This window comes from Solanum verrucosum, unplaced genomic scaffold (assembly GCF_900185275.1).
Source record: "Solanum verrucosum unplaced genomic scaffold, falcon-dt-bn FXZP01000277.1, whole genome shotgun sequence".
NCBI classification, from domain to species: Eukaryota; Viridiplantae; Streptophyta; class Magnoliopsida; order Solanales; family Solanaceae; genus Solanum; species Solanum verrucosum.
Genome location: NW_026019945.1, coordinates 806,953 through 830,272, shown reverse-complemented (window position 1 = coordinate 830,272; position 23,320 = coordinate 806,953). Strand labels below are relative to the sequence as shown.

The 23,320-nt window shown below is 33.7% G+C and overlaps 5 protein-coding genes across 5 annotated transcripts; 3 read left to right on the top strand and 2 right to left on the bottom strand.

The window, feature by feature from the left end:
- Positions 1-499: 499 nt before the first annotated feature.
- LOC125839973 (uncharacterized) lies at positions 500-3,241 on the bottom strand. The gene is made up of 6 exons (XM_049518938.1): positions 2,945-3,241; positions 2,266-2,706; positions 1,814-2,037; positions 1,566-1,712; positions 1,032-1,256; positions 500-940 (listed from the first exon to the last, which is right to left on the bottom strand). Exons 1-6 carry the CDS (start codon positions 3,206-3,208, stop codon positions 679-681), a joined length of 1,563 nt encoding a protein of 520 aa, XP_049374895.1. The 5' UTR covers positions 3,209-3,241; the 3' UTR covers positions 500-678.
- Positions 3,242-4,110: 869 nt separating this feature from the next.
- On the top strand, positions 4,111-8,014 carry LOC125808971 (ABC transporter G family member 26). Its single transcript, XM_049488652.1, has 9 exons — positions 4,111-4,340; positions 4,509-4,792; positions 4,929-5,084; positions 5,180-5,363; positions 5,602-5,880; positions 5,987-6,262; positions 6,337-6,621; positions 6,703-6,810; positions 7,745-8,014. Exons 1-9 carry the CDS (start codon positions 4,128-4,130, stop codon positions 8,012-8,014), a joined length of 2,055 nt encoding a protein of 684 aa, XP_049344609.1. The 5' UTR covers positions 4,111-4,127.
- Positions 8,015-9,897: 1,883 nt separating this feature from the next.
- LOC125839508 (uncharacterized) lies at positions 9,898-13,157 on the top strand. Its single transcript, XM_049518494.1, has 2 exons — positions 9,898-12,008; positions 12,778-13,157. The coding sequence occupies exons 1-2, from the start codon at positions 10,164-10,166 to the stop codon at positions 12,865-12,867; spliced, it is 1,935 nt and encodes a 644-aa protein (XP_049374451.1). The 5' UTR covers positions 9,898-10,163; the 3' UTR covers positions 12,868-13,157.
- Positions 13,158-13,473: 316 nt separating this feature from the next.
- Positions 13,474-16,548, bottom strand: LOC125807110 (uncharacterized). Its single transcript, XM_049486886.1, has 8 exons — positions 16,440-16,548; positions 16,126-16,273; positions 14,940-15,039; positions 14,776-14,817; positions 14,605-14,689; positions 14,250-14,349; positions 13,888-13,988; positions 13,474-13,794 (listed from the first exon to the last, which is right to left on the bottom strand). The coding sequence occupies exons 2-8, from the start codon at positions 16,258-16,260 to the stop codon at positions 13,671-13,673; spliced, it is 687 nt and encodes a 228-aa protein (XP_049342843.1). The 5' UTR covers positions 16,261-16,273; positions 16,440-16,548; the 3' UTR covers positions 13,474-13,670.
- A 4,254-nt stretch (positions 16,549-20,802) lies between these two features.
- LOC125807100 (E3 ubiquitin-protein ligase At1g63170-like) lies at positions 20,803-22,098 on the top strand. Its single transcript, XM_049486874.1, has 3 exons — positions 20,803-21,384; positions 21,460-21,811; positions 21,951-22,098. The coding sequence occupies exons 1-3, from the start codon at positions 20,903-20,905 to the stop codon at positions 22,095-22,097; spliced, it is 981 nt and encodes a 326-aa protein (XP_049342831.1). The 5' UTR covers positions 20,803-20,902; the 3' UTR covers position 22,098.
- The last annotated feature ends 1,222 nt before the right edge of the window (positions 22,099-23,320 follow it).

Sequence of the window (23,320 nt, the reverse complement as noted above, 5' to 3'; positions counted from 1 at the left end):
CACTCTCGGTGAGTATGTTGGAGTGTTGGCTTCTCAACCTTTCGTTCTAAGATAAAGTTTCTTGCTTTTGATAGTTAGCCATTAGCTTTCATCAATTCCCTGATCTTTTTTAGGGTGGAGAAGTTTTTGATCTTTGAGTGGAGCTGGTGAAGATACCAATTGTTTCCATTTCTCTTTCTAGCTTGTATATCAACTTTTGACAGCAAAAAGATACTATTACATCTTGAAAGGCTTGACATTTGCCCCTTGGTCACTATAAAGATAAACATACGAGCAATTTGTCCTTCCTGAATGTGTTTGACTTTTTTTTGTTCCAACAAAACTTTAGTGCAATATCCTATGATGTGTTACAATATCTGGCAAGGTTTTTTAAGTGCAAAGCATGATGTATGTATTAGGGGCACGTTACGGATTCATTATCCATCAAGTTTAGCCTCTGATGATTTCTTGGTAATCAAATAATGAAGATTATAATGTTGCGATGGGAAATTGCGAGTACAACAAGAGCAAGTCTCAATATCATCAAGATATTGCAGCACTATTATACCTCGACAATGGATTCCACAAAAAGTTGATAGGTAGATCAATGTGTGTATGTGTTACTAGAACATTACAGCATAAAATGAAACCTAAGTGTTCATAACATTCATCTTAAATAACCAATCAATTCCAACTGTTCTACCCTACACTTTGCGATGAGTCTTTGGACAATTTCTTTTCTAGAAGATCATTTTCCCTCCTGATGGTATCAAGATCTGCTTTCATCTTGTCAATATCAACACTTCGAGACACCATAGTTGCAAGTTTGCCTTCATAATCAGACACTTCTCGTCGGGCTCTATCTGTTGCAAGAAGATTTTCAGCTATTTGTTCAAAGCTGTCATGGATGTTAGTCAGTATCCTGTAAGCTTGTTGTCCCACTTGGTCCTTTTTTGCCTCCCTTGTAAAAGATCAGACAATTTACATCAGAACAATCTACACTCTCGTGAAGATGTTAAATTCATGGTCAGCAGCATATTAAAAGATTGTACCTGAATACTGTTTCATCCACCACTGCATGAGTTCGATTAAGCCGTTCTTGGACAGAGTTGCTCTCCAACTGAAGCTCCCTTGTTTCTTTTAATATTCTTTCTATGTCAACATCCTGCTTCCGGCTGTTTTTGGTGATCTCTTCAACACGCTGAATGTAGGTTCTCCTAGGTTGCAGTTTGGGCTGCTTCTCAGCCTTGGCTGAGAGTTCAATGAGTTCGTCCTCTCTGCAGAGTGACGCATAGCAAACATTCAGACAAAGCTACCAAGTTGATTAAATTTCTCTACATGCTTAGAGAAATGAGTTACTCTGTAACCAAAACAACATTTTTCTAGGTATATGAAAAAGGCCTTTAGCAGCATTAAAGCTCGGATATACAAATAGATCCACGCTACTTGACCTCTTTCCATAATGAGTAATGAAAATTCTTAAATGTCCAACAATGGTACAGTTTCTTCTCTCAATTTCGCTCTTGGTGCAACTACGTAATCTAATAAACGACGGATATTTTGCATGACCTAATAAAAGATGGTACCTTCTTTTCTTTTCGGTTAATATATACTCCAGCTTCAACTCAATCTCTTCCACCTTTTTATATTTTACATAGGTATCTGGTTCTGTTGCTCTTAACTTTTCCTCAAGAGAAACCTTCTTCTGCTCAAGGGCCTTGCTTCTATCAATGCTGTACGAGATTTTAAAAGGCTTAACAATTGATATCATCCAAGTTTCAATAGGGAAAATATAAGTAAAAATGTTCAAAATATAGAAACATCATTATCCTACCAGTGACTCTCCATTTCAACAATTTTGCCCCTTTTCACTTCCACCTGATCGTTTAGCTGATTCACATAAAATCCACTGGGATGGTTGTGATCAGAAGCCATTTCCACTGCTGCTTTCAACAAATCAAGTTTTTCTTGCAGTTCTTGTAATTGAACCGAGCTTGAGACTGAATTCTCCACAAGCATTTCCTTTTGATCTTGTAAAGTTTCCATCTTGCAGTTCGTCTGCAATATGGCGTGAATTTAGAAGATAAGACGACATGTTGGAGGCATTCTGAATGCCTAACTACCAAATCAAATAGTATCATTGTTTGTTCCCTATTTCTGTTATCTTCATATGCTCCAATTCAAAAATCATTGGCTTGTTCTGCTCTATTGGACAACTAGCTCAAAGCCTAAAAGGTCTACCACAATATACTAAAGATGCAATGCAATCCACCTATAATTAAGTACCTGAGGCAAACGCACGCATGGTGAAGTTGATTGTTGTCCTTGTCCATACTCAAAATTATGCTCACCGTCTCTCAAAGAGCTCCTCCTCACGCCCTCCACCAAATCTAGGACGTCTTGTTCACCACTTGATGTCTCATTGCTAGAGTCAGCTCCACCTTCTATAGGTATATCAACACCATTATAGAACTCTTCCATCTTATTCGGAATAAGATCAGATTCCTTTGATGCCTCTGGTGTTTGTGTCATCCTCATCAATGGATCACACTGTCTCTCCGAAAGCCCCTTACGTGGCAGCAGTCCTGCATCATCAAGCTTTTCTTCTGGAGTCTTAAGAAGACTTTTAGATTCTCCAACTACATCTTTTCGAGCTTCAACATCAGATAGCCTCCCAACCAAGAACCTTATCAACTCGTACAAGTCCTCTTCCGATGGATAAAGGAACTGCCTAAGCAATAAACACAAAATGCTTTCTCTAAGCACAAATCTAACAAACACATGAAGCAATCTAGAATTAATGCAAATCAAAATCAATTAATTCCGCATTGAGCTGCATCACCTACTACGAGCGCATATAATTTGACATATGAAAAAAATAATTAGTAAGAAATTCGGTTACGTCTGCAAAAGCAGCTCCGAAACGTGCAGATAGAGAGGTATATATAACAGTAGTAAGTAAAACCTTGTGAAAGCTGATATCTCCGACGAAACCTAGGGATTTGAAAGCGGAGGCAAGCTCCGAGCAGAGCTTTGAGCGGTCGGCAACTGAATTCTCCGGCAAGGAAGCGGGAAACGACGAGTTTTGGCGGTCGATGAGGTGCAATGCCTGGGAGGATATGGAGAATAACGTCGCCGGCGTGAGATCTTTCACCGATGATACGCCGGGAGGAATCGTCACACCGGAGCCGGCGATGGAGTTCAGCAGAATATCTTGCGATTCTTCCATTTTTTCTCTGAAGATTTTGACAGGGGGTTTAGATCCCTTTATTATTCCATTAATACTTTATATTTTAATAATTTTATTGGATATTTTATTAATTTAATAACTTAATATATTCACAGGGTAAAATTGGTGATAAATTTGAAGAAAAAAAAGTTGTTTTAAATTATTTGTATGATTAATTGTTGATAAATCACACCAAATAATAAAATTTGTTATTAAATCATAACAAACGATATAAATTTATACAAAATCATATTCACAAAAATAATGATACATTATGAAATGATAGGTGGTTAGAGCCGGAAGAAATAACTTATTAGTACAATATTTACATATTCCCTTTCATTTGGCATCCTGTGATCAATTTGATAATATTATTGTTTTTATATTTATATTAGAAATCATCTATTTTTTCCTACAATATTTGCCTATCAATATTATTTCATGCAGTAACTCTCTTATCTTTATCTAAGTTGATCGGAATCTATAAAAATGTTGTTGCGCTTGTGTTGGATCCTTTAAAACTACACTATTTTTGAAGGATTCGGCAGGCCTCCAATGACATTTTTGAAGAGTCGGTGCAACATAAATCTGAATGATAAAATAGTTTGTTTTTAAGTTGTTTACATTTTCATTCCTCATAGTTTCAAATATTATTAGAAGTCTAATAATAATAATAATAAAATAATAGGTGAAAGAGCAACAAGGTTGTGCTGCCATAACTAGAAATTGACCTCAAAGATCATACAATGCATAAAGATCACCAACCAAAGTATATCTAGTAGGTTTCAATAGAAAGCATGTGTTTCAACAAGTTTCAAGATTTTAGGCAAAATTCTAGTTTTGTTCCTCAACTTATCTTACCATATATAATTGTCATGAACTTTGTAAAGAAGATACAAATTTTCCTTTTTATGATACAATGGAGCATGTGGCACAAGATGAAATCGAGGACTTGTCGTTGTCCCTTCCAACTGTTGGCTCAATGCAGATTGCTGGAAGTAATGGTTTTGGACATAACATAGAGTTCATGTCTCAAGCTTATCTTAGAAACAGAAGCTCCGAAATTGATATAGAAGTTGAACATGATACGTCTATCGCTCATATAGATCAACCTCTTCCCATATTCCTCAAGGTACTTTTTCTTCATAATGTTAAACGGGGCAGGGCAGGACATGTCAAACTAGTGGCCTCGCGAAGGCTTCACCTGCTCTGATCTGCCCCGCCCCATTTGGCATCAATAAATTTCATGATATATGCTTACGAGTCGTGGCTTCTGTAATGTGAATAGTTTTGTATGCAGTTTGCAAATGTAGAGTACAAGGTGAAGGCAAACCAAGCGTTCTCCAACAATCCTGTCAAGGCAGTTGTCTCAAAGGTAGCTTCTCAGTTTGAAAATGATAATTACAAACATATACTCAAGGGTATAACGGGAAGCATTAGTCCGGGTGAAATTCTTGCCTTAATGGGACCTTCGGGCAGTGGAAAAACGACTTTGTTAAAGATATTGGGTGGAAGATTGCACGAAAATGTCAAAGGAACCGTCACTTACAATGACATTCCATATAATCCAGCTCTTAAAAGAAGGTGGTACATATCCATCAATAGAAAAAAAATTGCCTCCTTTTATTTGCTGTCTTAAACCAGAGAGTAGATACAAGTTTTTCTTTCAGTGTACATGGATTTGTATTAACTTCAGTTTGCGTTATGTGATAATGTCTAGGGTGGGTTTCGTGACACAAGATGATGTGCTTTTTCCACAATTGACGGTTGAGGAAACTTTAGTTTTTGCTGCATTCTTAAGACTTCCATGCAAGATGAGTCGACGTCAGAAGTATGAAAGAGTAGAAGTGATTATTAAGGAATTAGGCCTTGAAAGGTACGTTTGTTACCATTTCTGCCTTTCATGAACTTCAATACTCACTAAAAGCAACTATCGTTGCAACTGTTCACTCGTGAATTTCACAATTGTAGATGTCGCCACACAAGAATAGGTGGAGGACTTGTTAAAGGTGTTTCTGGTGGAGAAAGAAAAAGAGCTAGCATAGGTCATGAAATCCTTGTTGATCCTTCTCTCCTCTTGCTCGATGAACCAACTTCAGGCCTTGATTCGACCTCTGCAAATAGACTACTTCAGGTTCTTCAAGGGCTTGCTAAGGTAAACACTTCAACCATATTTTCACTATTTGCTACTCTCTCTCTGTTTCAATTTGTTTGTCTTGCTTTCCTTTTTAGTCCGTTTCAAAAAGAATGTCACTTTCTTTTTTTTGCAACTCTGTAATTCCAACTTTCCACGTGACATGTTTAAGATTACAAACAAACTGAAACGGAGAGAGTAAACCATTCTTTTTACTCTGGAAAAAGTTAGCCAAATACTAATACATTTTGTTCATCAGATGGGAAAGACAATCATAACAACAATTCACCAGCCATCAAGCAGGATTTTCCACATGTTTGAAAAAATTCTGTTGATAGCAGAAGGTTATCCGGTTTACTATGGTAAGGCGGGGGATTCGATGGAGTACTTTTCGTCTCTAGGTTTCATCCCGGAAATAGCCATGAATCCAGCAGAGTTCCTGCTGGATTTAGCAACAGGACAAGTAAATGATATCAGTGTTCCTGATGATCTGTATCCACCTCAAGTCACTAACGAACGAGAGAAGATTGTCATCAGAGTATGATTCTCATTTGTACTTGTTCTGATTTAACGTGTTTCGTTTAGTTTACTTGAAAACTCTTTATGGGACATACTTTCACAGAAATTATGTCTATGAACATTAGTATCTGCAACACAAGTACAAAGTCCTGTTGGAGCCGAAAGAGAATCATCAAGGGTCGAAAGCACCAGAGCATCTTCAAATGGCTGTTAAAGTAAGGAAAGATTGGACTATATCCTGGTGGGAACAATTCAGGGTACTGTCAAAGCGAACATACAGGGAGAGATGCAGAGACTATTTTGACAAGCTCCGGTTAGTTCAATCTGTTGGAGTTGCACTACTGCTCGGACTTCTTTGGTGGAAATCCTCAACTGCAACTGAAGCTCAACTACGCGATCAGGCAAAATCCTGATCTTACATTTTTCTCTCCTTGTAGTATTTTCAAGAATGTTAAAACTTATACCTTCATTGCAGATTGGTTTAATGTTCTACATCTGTATCTTCTGGACATCGTCTTCAATTTTCGGAGCAGTGTATGTTTTCCCATTCGAGAAGATGTATTTGGTGAAGGAAAGGAAAGCAGACATGTATAGACTAAGTGTCTATTATGTCTGCAGCACATTGTGTGACATGGTAGCACACATTTTGTATCCGACGTTTTTCATGTGCATTGTGTATTTCATGGCTGGCTTCAAGAGGACCGTCCAATGCTTCTTTCTAACGTTGGCTGCAACACTCTTAATAGCGATAACTAGCCAGGTAAGTCCAATTTTTTTTCGCGAACTGAAAACATTGTACTCAATTGTTTTAGAAAATATGAAATGTTTTCTCTTGTTATAGGGAGCTGGAGAGCTATTTGGAGCTGCAGTTATGAGTATTAGAAGGGCTGGGATGGTTGCTTCACTGATATTGATGTTGTTTCTTCTCACTGGAGGTTACTATGTTCAGGTATCCAAATTAGAAAATAGCTATGTTGCTCGGACCCTCCAAAAATGTAGCTGCACCGTGTCGGATTCTCCAAAATGCACTACTTTTGGAGGATCTCACAAGCACCAGTCGACATTTTTAAAGAGTTCGAGTAATAGTACTTATAACATTATTATTCATGCTAAGAAAAGTTGAAACCAAGAATCCTACTCAAGTTAACTTGGTGATACTTCTTTTATCATATGTTACTAACAAATGAATCCCAACAAAGTGGAGTATCAACATTTTCCAAAACATGTCTTCTTTTGATAAAATAAAAATAGTTTTGCAAACAGCAAGTAATAACTACTGCGTATTAAATTTGATGAGTTCAACCTTTATTTGTTACTGTTGAATCTATTGTACTTCAAAAACTACAAATTTACGTCTATAATAGTCTATGTGTCCCAATAAAGAACATGCTATGCCTAGGTTGAAAAGGTTTTTCTTTTATTAACATCCAACAAAGAAATGTCATTAGATAGGAGGGTGTGGAGGACACGGATTAGGGTAGAAGGTTAGTAGGTAGTAGATTGTTGTCTCGTTTATCCTTCCATACTAGTAGTTGTAGTATTTCTCTTGTAATTTCTTGTCCTTCGATTTCTGTTACTATCTACTGGCTCTTGTGCTTCGATTATCACACTATTTTGTTGTAGTTACTGTTATTTTTCCGAATACTTTGTCATACTTTCTATAATATATTGTCATGATTTCTTCATTTCCATTATTATATTTATGTTTTTCCTAAGTTGAGGGTCTGTCAAGAAAAAACCTCACTACTTACTTTCCCCCGACCTTACTTATTGAATTACACTGGATATGTTGTATAACTGCGTCTACTTCTTTATATTTCGAACATCTTTAGTAAAATTTCTGACTCCGCCAGTGATGAAATTGACTTATTTTCTTTTTGTAGCATATACCAAAATTCATGAGGTGGCTAAAGTACTTATCATTCATGTACTATGGATTTAGGCTATTATTAAAAGTGCAATATTCAGGAGATGATTTATATAATTGTGAAAGCAAAGAGGGTTGTAGAACTCTCCAAAGTTCTCCTTCATTTGACACAGTTGGATTAAATGGTGGATTAAAAGAAGTTTGGGTTTTATTAGCAATGGCTATTGTTTATAGATTTTTAGCTTATATTTGCCTAAGCAGAAAAATTAATAGTTGTAATCTTTAAACCCAAAAAAAAAACTTTTTTTTCTTTTTGGTTGATGAAAAATGTGAAGAGATGACAAATGAGAATTAATTTATTGATGTATTATTGACTAATGGGGAATTGAATTATCAATTATTTTCTTTGATTGTATCTTTGAAAGTAATCATTTTGATTTTATCAATCTTTTCTTGTGAGATGAAGCTAAAATAAATATATAAAAGGATCTTTACTTTTTTATTTTTATTTTTAGTTCCTCCTCCCACGAAGAAAGGAGGTTTTCTATATGGATATTAAATTAAATGACATGTTAATTATTTTGGTTTGTGTAAACTTTTTTTAAAGATCATTTGATTTGAAGTACAAGAAAATATAATTTCAATATAACAAGGTAATTATAATTATAATGCAATAAAAATTGAATTAGTCAGATCTCAAAACAATTAAAATTACAATATTCCATATATCTTTAAAGCAATTAATAATGGGGATCAACTTAACAATTAATGAAATATTATTTAAAGTTATTATCAACCACCATGATGATGGAGGTATAAATGTTCTTTCATCCTTAATAAAAAGCTTCAAAATTAAAATCTACAATATAGAGTCATTTTTATTAGAGAGTATTTTTTTTCGCTAACTTCTTGGCGCTGATCTAAGTTTAATTCAATCTTAATATAAGTATCGAACATCGGAAGAGAAATAAAAGAAAATTAAAGAACGTAGAAACACACTCTTTTATTCTTAATAAAAAATCTCACGAGTTACAATCAAACTCTAGGATATGAAATTATCTTTATTAGAGAACAATTTACCTCATACTATGAAACTTTTTGATAGATCAAAATTTAATCGAATCTCAATACAAATAACGAACGCACAATAAAAAAAAAAGTAAAATAAAGGGTGAATCACGTTGGTCGTAATGGTGCTAATGTCTACATCTGCCGTATTCTTCGGTGGGTCCCTTATAGCCCACATCCCACGTTCAAATTGTTTGACTTATTGCTTAATCACATTTTGACCCCTCTAATAATCATCACAATATAAATAGCCCCTGTCAAATTTTTACTATTTTATTTTTTTCATTAAAAGGGTAAAATGGAACAATTATTATTGCAAATATATCTAGGGACATATATGGAAGGAAGAAATTCATTGGCAAATTCAAGTCCTAAAGAATGTTTTAGTCATAGGGTAAAATCTATAGCTATTACTTTTTTTAGTCTATTCAGAAATAGAATGTTTTTATTCTTAATCGATAAATTTTTAAGTTTAACTATTCATGTAATATATTTAAGATCATAAGATTAATATATATTTTGATACATTCAATGTATCTTTAGTTTAAGTTGTCAAGTCAAAACCACTAATAACAATAACATATTCAATGAAATATCACAAAGTGAATTTTGAAAAGGTTAAAGTGTATGCAAGCCTTACCACAAACTCTTTAAGGTAAAGAGAGCAAATCAAAGCAGCCATTAAAAGAAAAATGCTAGTAGAGAGAAACATGACAGCTAATAGTAAAGCATCGGAGTATATATGCAAGGAATCACAACAACAAGATGCGGTCACCGAAGGAATCATAACAACAACAACAAGATGTGGTCATCTAAACACAATAAATCACAGATGCTATCGCATATGAATAGCCAAAGACTACACGTGTCGAGTCAAAACCTGACATACAAATCAAAACGAGAGGAGTATCAAACAATATTAAAAGACAAAAATAACCTTAGATGAGGAATTGAACAAAGGGCAAAACTGTCATTGTCAAGGAAACAGTAAAGTACCATGTGGCTAAAAAAAAAAACTAAGTGGTCCTCAAATCATTGAATTGTTTTGGGATCAGTTGAAGTTGTGGATACTAATAAAGACATCTTTCATATCGAGTCTATGAATCAGTAATAATAAGTCCTCCAAAAAAATTCCCATTGGGGGATTCACAAATCTGACAAATTCTTCTTGTGTCAGCTTAGTCCAAAAATACCCTCACCCCTGCAAATTCCCTTAAAAAAATCTTACTGTAAAACTTCAAGTCACCATTACTGGTGAATCAAGATAGTCAATCTTAAGAATTTTCCCATTTTTCAAGAAGCATAGTCATAAAAATTGAGTCTTTTGAGTTTTCTGAGGAGAAAAAAACAATCTTTATCAGAAATTAATGGAGCTGATACCTTATTCAGACCCAAAATCTGAATCAAGTGTTGTTAATCCACCTTGGCAAGATATGTTTAGATCAGCTTCAATGAGGAAACCAGAAGAACCAAAACCCCAGAACAAGGTTCCTTCAGAGGCTCAGCCAAGAAAGGAAAATGACCCAAATCAAGATTCAGTGTCTGCTGATCCTCAGGTGAGACTAGCCCTTTATATAGCTATGGCTCATGCTGGACTTGTATTCACATTTTTCATTATTTATGGTGTTGGTAAATTGCTTGAAGAGTATTTGAGAGCTATGTTATGGGCTGTACTTTGTTCAATTCCATTAAGGGGAATTCAACAAACCCTTGTTGCATTTTGGTCTGAACCTTTAAAGTTAGGTCTTACTGAGACTATTTTAGCTGTCCCTGTAGCTGTTTTCAGTGTTTTTCTAGGGACCCTTGTTGATATTAAAGAGAAGATTTCTAGGGTTGTTCTTAGGAGGCCTAAAGGTAACTCGACGAGGCGTCATACGAGTGGATTTTTCGTGTTGTTGAGGTGGCTTATGTCTTTTGGGGTGTTTGTGATTGCTTATGAGCAGATTGGTGGGATTGGATCAGTTGCACTTCTTGCATTGGGATTTATGTTTACTGCTAATAGTGTGGATTCAACTATGAATGCAGTAACATCTTTAAGAAGTCATAGCTTTCGTAGGTTCGCTATTACTGCTTTCTTTACTAGAGGGATATTGAAGAAGTTGAAGACGATTGTGGCAATTGGGTTGATTGTTGGATTGAGTGTGGGTTCTTTGGCAGGTATGATTTTCTTTTCGTATAAGATTGGTATGGAGGGGAAAGATGCTGTTATTGCGTTGAAATCCCATGTAGAGGAGAGTAACTATGCTGAGAAAATCGGTGTTAAGCAGTGGATGGATGAAAATGATGTCCCCGGGATGGTGGATAAGTACACATCTCAAGTGTATGAGACAGTATTTACCCAGATAGATGGTTATGCTACGCAATATAATATGACGGAGTTTGTTTCTGGGATAAAACATTTTGTAATAGTTCCTGCAAATAACACATTTAATCAATCCACGGCTTTGGCATCCCCCTCTCCTTATGCAGAGAAATTCTTAAGCCTGAAAAGGAGGGTTAAAGATCGTGAATGGGCACAAATATATGCAGAAGTAGATGTGATGTTCAGGGAACTTCTGATCACTAGAGAGGACTTGGTTGAGAAAGCCAAAGGATTCGCTCTCCAAGGAGTAAATGTAATGCAACGGATACTGGTTAGTAGCACATCTGTTTTAGGTGGAAGCATGAAGGTCGTGTTCTTGATTGGGAATTCCATAGTTTCGGGTGCTGCTGGTCTTTTTAATTTTGTATCTCAGCTAATGGTATTCATTTGGGTACTTTATTATCTCATCACATCGGATTCTGGTGGAGTAACAGAACAGGTTATGTCTATGCTCCCTATGTCACATTCCGCAAGGAGGCGAAGTGTTGAGGTTCTTGACAAAGCTATTTCTGGGGTTCTTCTAGCAACTGCTGAGATTGCACTCTTTCAGGGGTGTCTAACTTGGCTCTTGTTCAGATTATTCTCTATACATTTTTTGTACATGTCAACAATCCTCGCATTTCTTAGTCCTTTGTTTCCTATTTTCCCATCACTGTTTTCAACTATCCCAGCTGCTTTACAGTTGGTGCTTGAAGGCCAATATGTATTGGCCATCAGCTTATCAATTATACATCTCGTACTTATGGACTATGGTACATCCGAAATTATGGAGGATATACCTGGTTATAACGCGTATCTCACTGGTCTCAGCATTATTGGAGGAATGACATTGTTCCCTTCTGCATTTGAGGTAATCACAAACAATACTCTCTCTTGAATTTCCATTATGACTTTCTTGCATTACTTACGTTACCTGTCATGTTGTCTTCTTGTTGAGTATGAGGAAGGAAGTGAACTTGGAGAATTCGCAACTGCTATACATCAGCTATTAAGATATCCCCGATATTAGACAGAAAAATGTGAACTTTTTAGTCCTTCATTTACCTATCAAAAAGAGAAATATGATTGTCACACGAAACAACATGACAGGAAAGACGATAATTCTATTGGGAAAAGAAGCTATGAGTGCCTTCCCTTTCAACTTATTCTTAACTCCAGTTATTGTCTAGATCATGATGGTCTTGGAACTGGACTCTCTTTATTTCACTTGGAGTTAATAGTAAAAAACACACCTGAACTATTACTTTTTTGTGAGTTTCACACCCCAACTATTAATTGCTTCCTTTTCCTACCTGAACTGTCAACATTATGTATTAATGCATGACTGATTAGGCCAACTATCAGTTGTTTCCTTTGTCATCTTTTGCGCATGTATAAAGATGTCTCCTTGCTTCATATGTCACTTGATGACTTGAGTAGGACCTGAAAACACACCTAGGTGTGTTTTTTAATACATAGATGCTCATAGTTCTTGTAGGAAAAGGGAACAACTGGGGTGTGGTCTCGTAAAAACAAGGATAGTTCATGTGTGTTTTTGACCATTATCTCTTTCACTTGAGATGATTTCATTACCATAAAGGTTGCATCTTTGATACTAATTGTGTGTGTATGTCGCGCAGGGAGCAATAATGGGACCACTGATAACTACTGTTGTGATCGCGATTAAAGATTTGTATGTTGAGTTTGTATTGGAAGAACAGAAGGAATAAGTAGAACAAATCTGTGTTTGCAATGCCTGAACCTTTGAAGACATTGAGAAGAACCCCTTATTACTTTCTTTGATGGAAAAGCATTGCAAGATAAAGTGAATTCTTTTTTCCCCCAGTCAACTGTTGTTTGTTTTCTACCTGTGTTTGAGGATTTTCTTTTTTTTCTCAGAAAAAGCTGTTTATAGTGTGCAGTAGTTTGGTAAATTATTCAAATTGGAGTACACAATTGTGTATTGTATCTTCTTTGCAAAAATCTTGATCTTTTGAAGAGAAATAGAATTGTTTTGACATATCCTTTTCCTTCTCTCAGGGGTGCAGCCCTTCTCTAGACCCTACGTGAATGTGAAATGTTTAGTGCACCAAACTGCCTTTTTTTCTCTTTAAATGTCATGACTGACATTTTTCCTTTTGTGATGTGGCTTTTTCTCATTGGTCGCTCGTGCCACGTCAGAACCAGTGGCATTCAAGCATTAAACTAAGTTTTGAATTATGAAATATGCGTTCAATTAACTAAGTTTGAATATAAGTTAAGTGTTCAGTAGGTACAACTCTCACCTGTCCAATGATTTGGCCTTCCCTTTCCTTTTTTGCTTTTCTGCTAATCAGTTCAAATTGTAAGAGAGGACATAATCAAAAACAGAAATGTATTTCCAGAGCTAGTTTAAGAATGACAATATTACAGTGATGCTTGAATGTTATAACAGGGTGATGTAGAGACATTTGAGAAACATAACTAAAACAAATAACAATCCACTAGGCACTGATGTTTGTTGCTTGCTTTTTTTCACATCAAAATTCTATCATCATTTCATATATTTGTGGAGAAACTTCCTGTGAAAGTCATTCCGGATGGTGTCATTTATAAAGCGCTTGGCTACTTTCAGTTCCCCGCGAGCCTGATTCTTGAAGACCACATCATCATCCCACCTAGAGAGAAACAGATCAAAGACAAATGTGGTAAATTTTACACAGAAGTATAGCTAAAGAATCTTACAAGAAGCCATGTCTTAAGGGATTAACCTTCTCTTCACACTGAAAGACGTTGGCTGGTTTATAAGAGGGTTTCCCTTCAACAATTCTGCTTCCTTTGCTTTAAGCTCCTCCTCTTGCTCTTGTCGTTCCTGCCAAAATCACACAACTTTGAGTTCATAGCAGTGTTGATTGTTGGTATTCACATCATCAGATGAATATGACGATTGTCAATTGGTACTCCCTTTGTCTACAGCTCTGAATGGAAAGTTTACACAGTTCTAGAAGCTATTCGCATGGAGAAGGAATACCGCCAATATTAACCTCAGGAAATGCAGTTTAAGAAACAAGAAATTTGAAGGACCCACATAACAAATTGGCAAAGAAACTATCGAGCATTTAGTAATACATACTTTTCGGAGTTTCTCATCTGCTTTCTCCTTCTTTATCTGTTCAAGCTCTGCCAGTAGAGCCTCTGTATCATCTTCATCATCATCGTCATCATCATCCTCACTAAAATCAGCGTAAACAACTTATAAGGTTTTGAAGTAACAAAATAATAGAGTCTTAATGCAAAGCTGCAGTAAGGGTGGAAACATATCAGCAATGAACTGGAAATATTAAGTACATGCATTCTGCAACAAATTTTGAACGTACAACAAAAAAGAAATGTCCAACATCAACGAAAAACTATCAAGCATTCCAACGTTTGCACAAATAGGAGCTTACTAAAAGCATTTTTGTACAAATTGGGAACAAGGTACAAACCTCTCATCGTCACTTTTGGTGTCTGCATCATCATCAGCATCAGCGCTGCGTGGAACAATGCGGTCTTCAATCTCTCTTTTAGCACCTGCAGCAGAATATCATATAATAATGGAAACATGACGAATGTCTTGTTGAAATTCTAGACTAGTCTAATGAACAAACAGCACTCACCATCTAAAAGCAGTTGACCACTCTTTCTACGATCTCTGTCCTCTGCAACAATATATAGTATAAGTTTATGAGTTGAACAAAATCAGATAGGAATTTGATATGAGTCCATACGTGTGTGCAGGAGGGAGGCAGGGAGGGAGGGAGTCTGTCCACATTTCACATACCGTAGCCGTTGTCTTTTGAAGAAAAATGCCTCCGCTCACGGTCCTCCAACTCTTCCCAGAGATTTCTCCTATGCAACTCATCCTGAGTATCCTGTCCCTCCTTTCTGAATCATACACGACAATGGAAATAGAGATTTGGAATCATGATAGAATTTAGAGGAGCACCAATTTAAGCAACTCAGGCAGAACCATTAATGGAAATAGAGAAACGCCTTGTGTGAAATATGCATGATAACAGATTCACGATACAATTAGGAGGACAACCAACTTATGTTACCTTAATGACAAACCCATTGAGTTAAAAAATGAACTGCCTAAATTTCCATATGCCAGGAATACGACTAATGCAAGTTCATCAATCAGTTTGACAAATTATAACATACATCATATACCCTATTTCTCACACATATATCAATTCAGCCCTCAAATCAACTTGGATCAGAACTGTTTCTACTCATAAGTGACACGAACTAAACTCACTTAGAATCTACAATAACCTACATTCATACCATGAACTGCAATAAGTAGATAAAATGGACATAGGATATGGTACACTATACAGCATTTTCTAATTATAGCATTCGTGATACACACAGTTCCTTGTCATGCTATCGTTTTGATAAATTGATCCTTGACATACTATTGACGCATTTATTTACAACAACTCAAATTAAGAACAACCTACCATTTTACCCATACAGAGTAGAAAATAAAACTGCATATCTTTAGTCGTATCATAAATGTGCAACGTCTTTCTCTTAAGAAGATTGACTTAACAGAACTTCTCGGGTAATTCTATGGGGAAACCATGTCTGTTGGACTACAACTATAGGAGGAGACAATAGATATAACAAGCGGAACTACTGACCATATTATCATTATAAGCTTCAATTATATTCAACATAACCTTCTAATTGGGCTTAGTTGTGCTTTAACATAATCCACTTCACTTCTATTTACCTTTCCAAAAAAAAATGAGCATAAGCCACTTCACTTCACCTGAATGCAAAATAAGATCATAACTCGACAGACTCAATAACCGAGAAGAAATGCAGGTTGGATCCAGGTAAGTTGAGCCACAAAAATCCCATCTTTAGACTCAATAAACTACGTGTTAAGTCAAAAATCATACAAACAGATTGAAACACGGAAGTAGTAATAAAAAAGAAGCAATATTTCAAATTACTTGCCTGGGCTTTAAAGTAGTGTGAGCTGCAATGTCTCTTGAAGAATACTTCTGAGATGGACCAAAAATTCTAGTTCCACCTTGTTCATTCCCTCCTTTAGCTGGTGCCCATGTAGGTCTAGCAGCAGTTGTCATACTTCAAAATTCTCTGTGATAAAAAGTAACTTCTCTCAGAAATCCAAATTTTCTTTCATGAATGTAAACATCAACAAACAAACAATCAAATTAGGTTAAAATAATCACTAAGAACCCTAGAAAACAAAAATTCATTTCTAACCCTAATTTCGAAATTCGAAAATGGGATTTTCAATTACCTTAACGAGTGATGGAAATCGCCGGCGGAATCGGAGAGATGATCGGAGTTGGGAGGTTCGGGTTTTGGTTCGACCCGATTCACACCGGATTGTTTGGGGAGGACGCACCGCCAATGCGCTTGGGGATAAATAATAAGCGCCGCCAAATATTTCACTATTTATAACACGTGGGGTCCACATCATGCATTATTCAATCAACTTTTTAAATTTTTTTTTAAAAAAATTCCAATCCAATTATATCTAATCGACATTCCTATCCATACTAGATATAGGACCCCGTGCCAGCACGGGGCCCAATATATATTTTGTATTTATTTTAATTTATGTCATATTATGGAATTTGAGAAGTTATTGAAATTTTTATATGATTTTAATAATATTTTAAATTGTTAGCTATTGTGATTTGTAGTACTTTTTTTTAACATAATTTTGAAAATAATAGTTATTACTCTCTTTGTTCTAATTTATGTGGCACATGCAGAATTTCAAATATTAACCCTTTTTTATATGTCTCTTTAATATATTAAGTTGTTAATTATTGTATTTTATAGTACATTTTGAACTTAATTTTGAAATAATATATGTTATTTCCCATGTCCCAATTTATGTGGCATTAATTGATAGATTTGTTGGAGTCGAGCGAATTTTTGTTTAATTATTGTAATTTATAGTTTCTTTTTTGTCAATTTCAAACAATATATGTTGTTAATTGATAGATTTTTTGGAGTCAACTATTTTTTTTTTTAATTATTGTAATTTATAGTTTCTTTTTCGTCAATTTCAAACGAAATATGTTTATCAGATAATCCATTTTATGTGGTACCAATAGAATTTAGAGAGTCAATTAAATTTTTTATATAACTTTGAAATATTTAAGCCGTTAATTATTGTAATGTATAGTATTACTTATATTTTTTTAAAATATATTTAAATATTATATGTTACCTTTTTTATTCTAATTTATACGGCATTGATAGAATTTAAGTGTGAAATAATTGTTAATTATTGTAATATAATATGTAGGACTTTTTATGTAGTTTTTACTATTTTTAAGCATATTAAGTATAGTATTACTTATATTATTTTTAAATATATTTAAATATTATATATTGCCTTTTTTATCTTCATTTATATAGCATTGATAGAATTTAAAGTGTCAATGAATTGTTAATTATTGTAATATAATATGTAGTACTTTTTATGTAGTTTCTACTATTTTTAAGCATACTAAATTGTTAATTATTTATATATACTACTTTATTTTTTATTTTTAAAATATGTAATCAAGGAAAAATGGTGACACATGATAATTTAAAATAAAGAAAAACACAACTATTGGTCAGCCGCCATGAGAAAGGTAGTGGGGCCCACTTTAATTAATTAAAGAGTAGTAGATTTGATGGATATATGTGTCATTATGGAGATGTTGGATGGTTTTTTTGTCTAAAGAAGAAAAGGTACAATTATAAAGCATTAACATACAAAAGTTTTAAGGAGTAAAAGCTAGTAAATACCAAAAATACCCCCATTTAATTCAGCCAATTTATTCATTTGTAGCTTTTTGATGGGGTCCAGTTCAACCCTGTTTTTTTTTCTTTTTTTTGCCACGTGTCGACGGAAAAAAGGATGTTTATTCACTCTTCTTATATAGTAATGTTTATATATTTTGATTCGAATTTATCAAGAATAAACTCATTCGCATAAATTGACTAAATTTGATCGAGTGATTCAACCTAATGACAAGTGACCATTTGAACATACAAGTGTAGATTATGACATAAAATAAGATGAATTTTAAATCGTTAATCACTATACGTTCACTAATAGAGGTCGATCAGGAGCGAAGTATCCTAAGCCTACGAGGCAACAACTTAGACATTTCTAATAAATGGATGGAAAATTTCTTTTAGAAGTTAATAATATATATATTTTTTATATCGTAATATGTCATGCATTATGTTTGGGATGACTTCAATTTCGTATGATTTTATGATCATATATTTGTGTGTCTCCGTAGTTGGATAAGTGAAGTATTTGATAAATAATGATAGTATATTGAAATGGGAAAATATCTAAAAATAGAGACCCACAATTCAAGATTTTTTTGTAACAATTATTAGTTGGAGAAGTTATGTAACAATGACAATCCATCTCCATTGATGTCAATGACACAAGAAGTCTTGGTTGTTTCGTACGAATTCGATCGTATTTAATAATTTTAGTTTCAAATTTTATATACATATATATTAAGTTTGCTAAATATACATTAATATTAGTTTTTGATTAATTACTGACATTTGAAATTATTTTTCTGAAATTTTGAACTCAAAAAACTCAAATCTCATATGATTTTTAATAAATAAATAGTTACTTAATCAACTTCAGTTATTTAATTTTATTTTACTAATCCAATATCAATTTTGCGCTCCTCTTAAGTTGCTCATATAATGATGTTTGAAAATGTAAATTTAACCACTAATATTCTAATAATTACTTAATGATAAGAATAAAACTAAATCTTAAAAAAAAAAACAAATAAGAAGATATGTAAGATTTATTTTTAATGTACTTGGACTAGCAAGAAGCAATATATTTGAGTAGTGGATAAACTTAAGTTTTCAGATTTTTCAAAATCCAAAATATATAAATGCAAAAAGATAGACTAAAGTTAGAGACAAAGTCGAAATTTAAATTTTATGAGCTTAAAATTTCAAGATAGCGATATCAAATGTCATTAACTGAATTTCAAATTTAATTTTTATACATAACTAGTAAATTTTTAATATAAATATAAAATTTATCCTAAAATTACTGAAATTTGATGCACTTATCTAGCTTAAAATTAAGTAAATGAAAACAAAAGGTCTTAATCAAAAGTATAGTATTATTTTATTTTGTACAAAATCAAAGGCACCAGCCCTGACAGTGGCTGACCACTAATATTAAACCACACGTTCTCTTGGTAAGTTGGTAGGAGACGCAAAGAGAGTCATGGTGATAGAATTATCCCGTTCATCTGAATTTTGTAATTTTTAACGTAAAATATAGTATATATAAATAATAATATGGGTAATTTTTTAAAATGTAAAATTAATGTTTCCACTATTATTAGATGGAAAGAGCATATATAAGTCATTTTTGTGAATCACTTTTATAACGAACTACTTTTATGATAAAGATATACCAATTCGAAGAATATCAAACCATTTTTTTAAATTAAAATTCTGACTTCCCGTCGGATATGCTACACAATACAATGACTAAAGTTGCTTGTACTGCTGGTTTTTGATTAGGTGGCCAACTGCTATCCTCAGCAACCGATTAACTACTGTACCCGCCACTTTTCAAAAAAACTAATTACTTATTTATACAAATAAATAAAAATAATACATTATCTTAACATTTGTATCAAAAAAATTGGATTGACTCAAAGTTAACATCACAAAAAATAAGAGTAATGTATTTTTCAAGAACCCCACATTTGCTTTTATCTTTCATACTTTGCTTCTTCTCAAATATAAACAAAAAAAAAAGCCAAAATCATCTGAATAAGTTAGGCCAACAGTTATTATACTTCTTTAAAAAATTCACTTTAAATCAAAGCAAAATAAAAATAAAAATGGTGTCTGTTTGATTCTTGGTCACCATCTTGAAACCAATCTTTACCTTCCTTATGTCATGTTTGTTCAACTCCATTAACCTATTTTTCTCCTCTTGTTTTATTTTTTTCCCTTTTTATTCTCACTTTCATTTCTCTTGTTTTGTATTCTGAATTCTTGTCTTGTTAAATTTCTTAAAAGGTGGGAACTTTTTTGTTGTATGACTCTGTAACCACTGAATCACTCTTTTTGGTGTTAGTAGTTGTGAGTCATACGATACCCCTTTGATTGATCAACTCTTTTGGTGTTAGTGGTGGTGAACCACACGAGCTAGTTAGATACGTGGGACAGAGGGCTCGTAGTAACCCCTTTGATTGATCCAACTTTTTCTTGATTCCTCTGTTTCATCTTTTTTGTTGAAATTTTGAAGTTATTAGCAAAACCATTTTGAAAGATTGAAACTTGAGTTTATGAAATTGGTTGAATTGTTTGCTAGTCACTCTTTTGGTGAATCGTGAGCTGGCTAGATACGTGTGGGGCAGAGGACTCGTAGATACCTTTTCATCACTTAAAAGGTGGGAACTTTTATCTGTTGAGATTCTTGAAATTTGGCATGCAAAAACCTTTATTTGTATCGACTATATCACTCTTTTGGTCTAGTTGATATAAATAGTGAACCATACGAGCTTATTAGATACGTGGAGCAGAGGGCTCAGTATAGTAAATCATCACCAAAAAGGGCAAGCTAGCACGCCTTATTCGAAGGTATAATTACTTATATAAGTGATGATATGTTACTACAAAGTTGAAAGTTCTTAGAAATTTCTCCCTGTTGACAAAAATCTGGTGTCATCATTTCGAATCATGAGTAGCCGTTACTTTATTACAACAGACTCATTGTGTAATTCTAGGATTATTGGTCCAGAAAGAATGGATCTTGATGTAAGAAGAACAGCCCCTTCTTCTTCTTCTTCTTCTTCGTCTTCGTCTTCATTCTTGATAAGAATGGCAATTCGAATATCAAGATCAAGATGTTTTAGTTTCTTGAGAAGAGTGTTTCATTACCAAAATGGTTCAAGTTCAGAACTTGGCTCAAATCCCTTCAATTCTGTGACTTGGATGATTATGGAGTGTATAGCTTTGACTGTTCAAATAATTGTTACAACATATACATTGGTTGTTACAAAAGAGGAAAGGCCTGTTTGGCCAATGAGGATTTGGGTATTTGGATATGGTTTTGGTTGTGTTATTAGTTTGATTCTGCTTTATTGGAGATATTGGGCATTATATGTGAGCCAAACAGATGATACTGATCTTGAGCAGCAAATAAGCCACGACGAATCAAGGTAACTTATATACACTGACCAGTATAAACATGTTATCTTTCAGGTGATCTGATAGTGTAAAAATTCTTTTTTCAGGGAGTTACCGTCTCGGATGGAGAGATGTAGGACATGGATAGAGTTCTTCTTTGCTATATGGTTTGTGATGGGGAATGTTTGGGTATTTGATTCAAGATTTGGATCATTTCATAATGCTCCTAAACTTCATGTTCTTTGCATATCACTACTAGCTTGGAATGCTGTCACATACTCTTTTCCCTTCATATTATTTGTGTTGTTGTGTTGTTGTGTGCCAATTTTGAGTAATTTTCTTGGCTACAATATGAATATGGGATCAGTAGATAGAGGTGCAACTGATGAACAACTCTCCAATTTGCCTAGTTGGAAGTACAAAGAAATTGGAAATAAAGAGGAGATTACAAGTTGTGATGTAAGTGATCTATTGAATTACAAAATGCTTCCTCCGTTTCAATTTATTTGTCTTACTTTCTGTTTAGTCTGTTCCAAATATAGTAAATAAAGTTAAGTGACTATACCTGAAATTTGACCGTATGTTTGTGGCATGACAGGAATGTTGTATTTGTTTGGCCAAGTACAAAGAGAAAGAAGAAATCAGAGAGTTGCCTTGTTCTCATATATTCCATCTCAATTGTGTTGATCAATGGCTCAAAATTATTTCTTGTTGTCCTCTTTGTAAACAAGAATTAGAAAGGTAATTATGGACAGAGTTATCATATACTTATGCTGATGGGAGATAGCAAGTATCATCGTTCGGAAATCACGATTATAAAAAAAAAACTAAGCTTTTGATAGTGATTATACTTCATTTATTTTTTTACTCCCACATCCAAATTTTCCTCTTTTTTTTCTTTTTAATTTTAATTTCTTAAGTCAAAAGTCAACATAAATTGTATGTAACATATAGTTACTAGAGTGAGCAAAAGTTATTGTAAATTATAGTTCACCAGTGACTATGTATGTTGCTATTGAAGTGAGCTTTGGAAGAATTTATGATTAGTTACATATGTGCCAATTTTCAATTTTGTAACGACGGGGATATGATTGACCACAATTTTAAACGAAGAATTTTTTTTTGATAACAAAGTGATTGTTTATTAGTCGTTTTATCCTCAAGATTGGAATATGTTTAGTCATGCGATATGAAATCATGTTATGAAGTCATGATATAAAATTGTAAGATAAAGTTGAAATTTTGTTTGGACATGCAATTAGGACTTTTATGTTGTATGTTTTCTCGTAAACATAGAAACGAGTTATTTATTCAATCTTACTGGATAAGCAAAAGTTTATAAAATCACATAGTACACTATGACAAAGTCATTCTAAAAAAAAAGATAATATTTATTGATCAAATTTTAAATCAATTAAAACAAATTGAACATTTATTGATTAAATTTTAATTTAATAAACAAATAAAATTGAACATTTATTGATCAAGTTAAGAAAATTATTTTTTATCAATTAATGTCACGGTGGTCAGTCAACTTGTCCAGTCAATATAACGATGGGAAATTATATTTTTACTAAACTTTTAATTGAATGAAGTAGTAATAAATCTGGTTGGAAAATAAATTTGATTAAATAAATAATGGATTTGGAAAATATAAATAGTAAAGTAGAAGTTGATTTGAAATAATAAAATTTTTATGTTGATGATAATAATTGTTATATGAGATATAAATGGTTTAAAAAATAATTATATGAATTGTACCTTAACTGAAATAAATAATTTTTTTCTGATGGAACCTTCTCTTCTACCGTAGATTGGACTTAGATATCGCTATCCACCAAAAGATCCAAGAAAAAATATTTTTTTTACTATTTCTCTTGGTCATGAATATCTAAATTGGTTGTTCGTTGTTAAGAATTCTTGTTTAGGCCGTTCATATTATCCATATACAGTGTTTTGAAATAAAAA

Coding starts and splice junctions, on each gene's coding strand:
- LOC125839973 (XM_049518938.1), bottom strand. CDS start 3,208: ATGGAAGAATCGCAAGATATTCTGCTGAACTCCATCGCCGGCTCCGGT. Junction 2,707..2,944: donor GAGATATCAGCTTTCACAAG/GTTTTACTTACT, acceptor TTGCTTAGGCAG/TTCCTTTATCCATCGGAAGA. Junction 1,713..1,813: donor GTTGAAATGGAGAGTCACTG/GTAGGATAATGA, acceptor AATCTCGTACAG/CATTGATAGAAGCAAGGCCC.
- LOC125808971 (XM_049488652.1), top strand. CDS start 4,128: ATGGAGCATGTGGCACAAGATGAAATCGAGGACTTGTCGTTGTCCCTT. Junction 5,364..5,601: donor TTCTTCAAGGGCTTGCTAAG/GTAAACACTTCA, acceptor TTTGTTCATCAG/ATGGGAAAGACAATCATAAC. Junction 6,622..6,702: donor TAATAGCGATAACTAGCCAG/GTAAGTCCAATT, acceptor CTCTTGTTATAG/GGAGCTGGAGAGCTATTTGG.
- LOC125839508 (XM_049518494.1), top strand. CDS start 10,164: ATGGAGCTGATACCTTATTCAGACCCAAAATCTGAATCAAGTGTTGTT. Junction 12,009..12,777: donor TGTTCCCTTCTGCATTTGAG/GTAATCACAAAC, acceptor TATGTCGCGCAG/GGAGCAATAATGGGACCACT.
- LOC125807110 (XM_049486886.1), bottom strand. CDS start 16,260: ATGACAACTGCTGCTAGACCTACATGGGCACCAGCTAAAGGAGGGAAT. Junction 15,040..16,125: donor CTACTTTAAAGCCCAGGCAA/GTAATTTGAAAT, acceptor TGATTCAGAAAG/GAGGGACAGGATACTCAGGA. Junction 13,795..13,887: donor TCTTTCAGTGTGAAGAGAAG/GTTAATCCCTTA, acceptor GTTTCTCTCTAG/GTGGGATGATGATGTGGTCT.
- LOC125807100 (XM_049486874.1), top strand. CDS start 20,903: ATGAGTAGCCGTTACTTTATTACAACAGACTCATTGTGTAATTCTAGG. Junction 21,385..21,459: donor ATAAGCCACGACGAATCAAG/GTAACTTATATA, acceptor TTCTTTTTTCAG/GGAGTTACCGTCTCGGATGG. Junction 21,812..21,950: donor AGGAGATTACAAGTTGTGAT/GTAAGTGATCTA, acceptor GTGGCATGACAG/GAATGTTGTATTTGTTTGGC.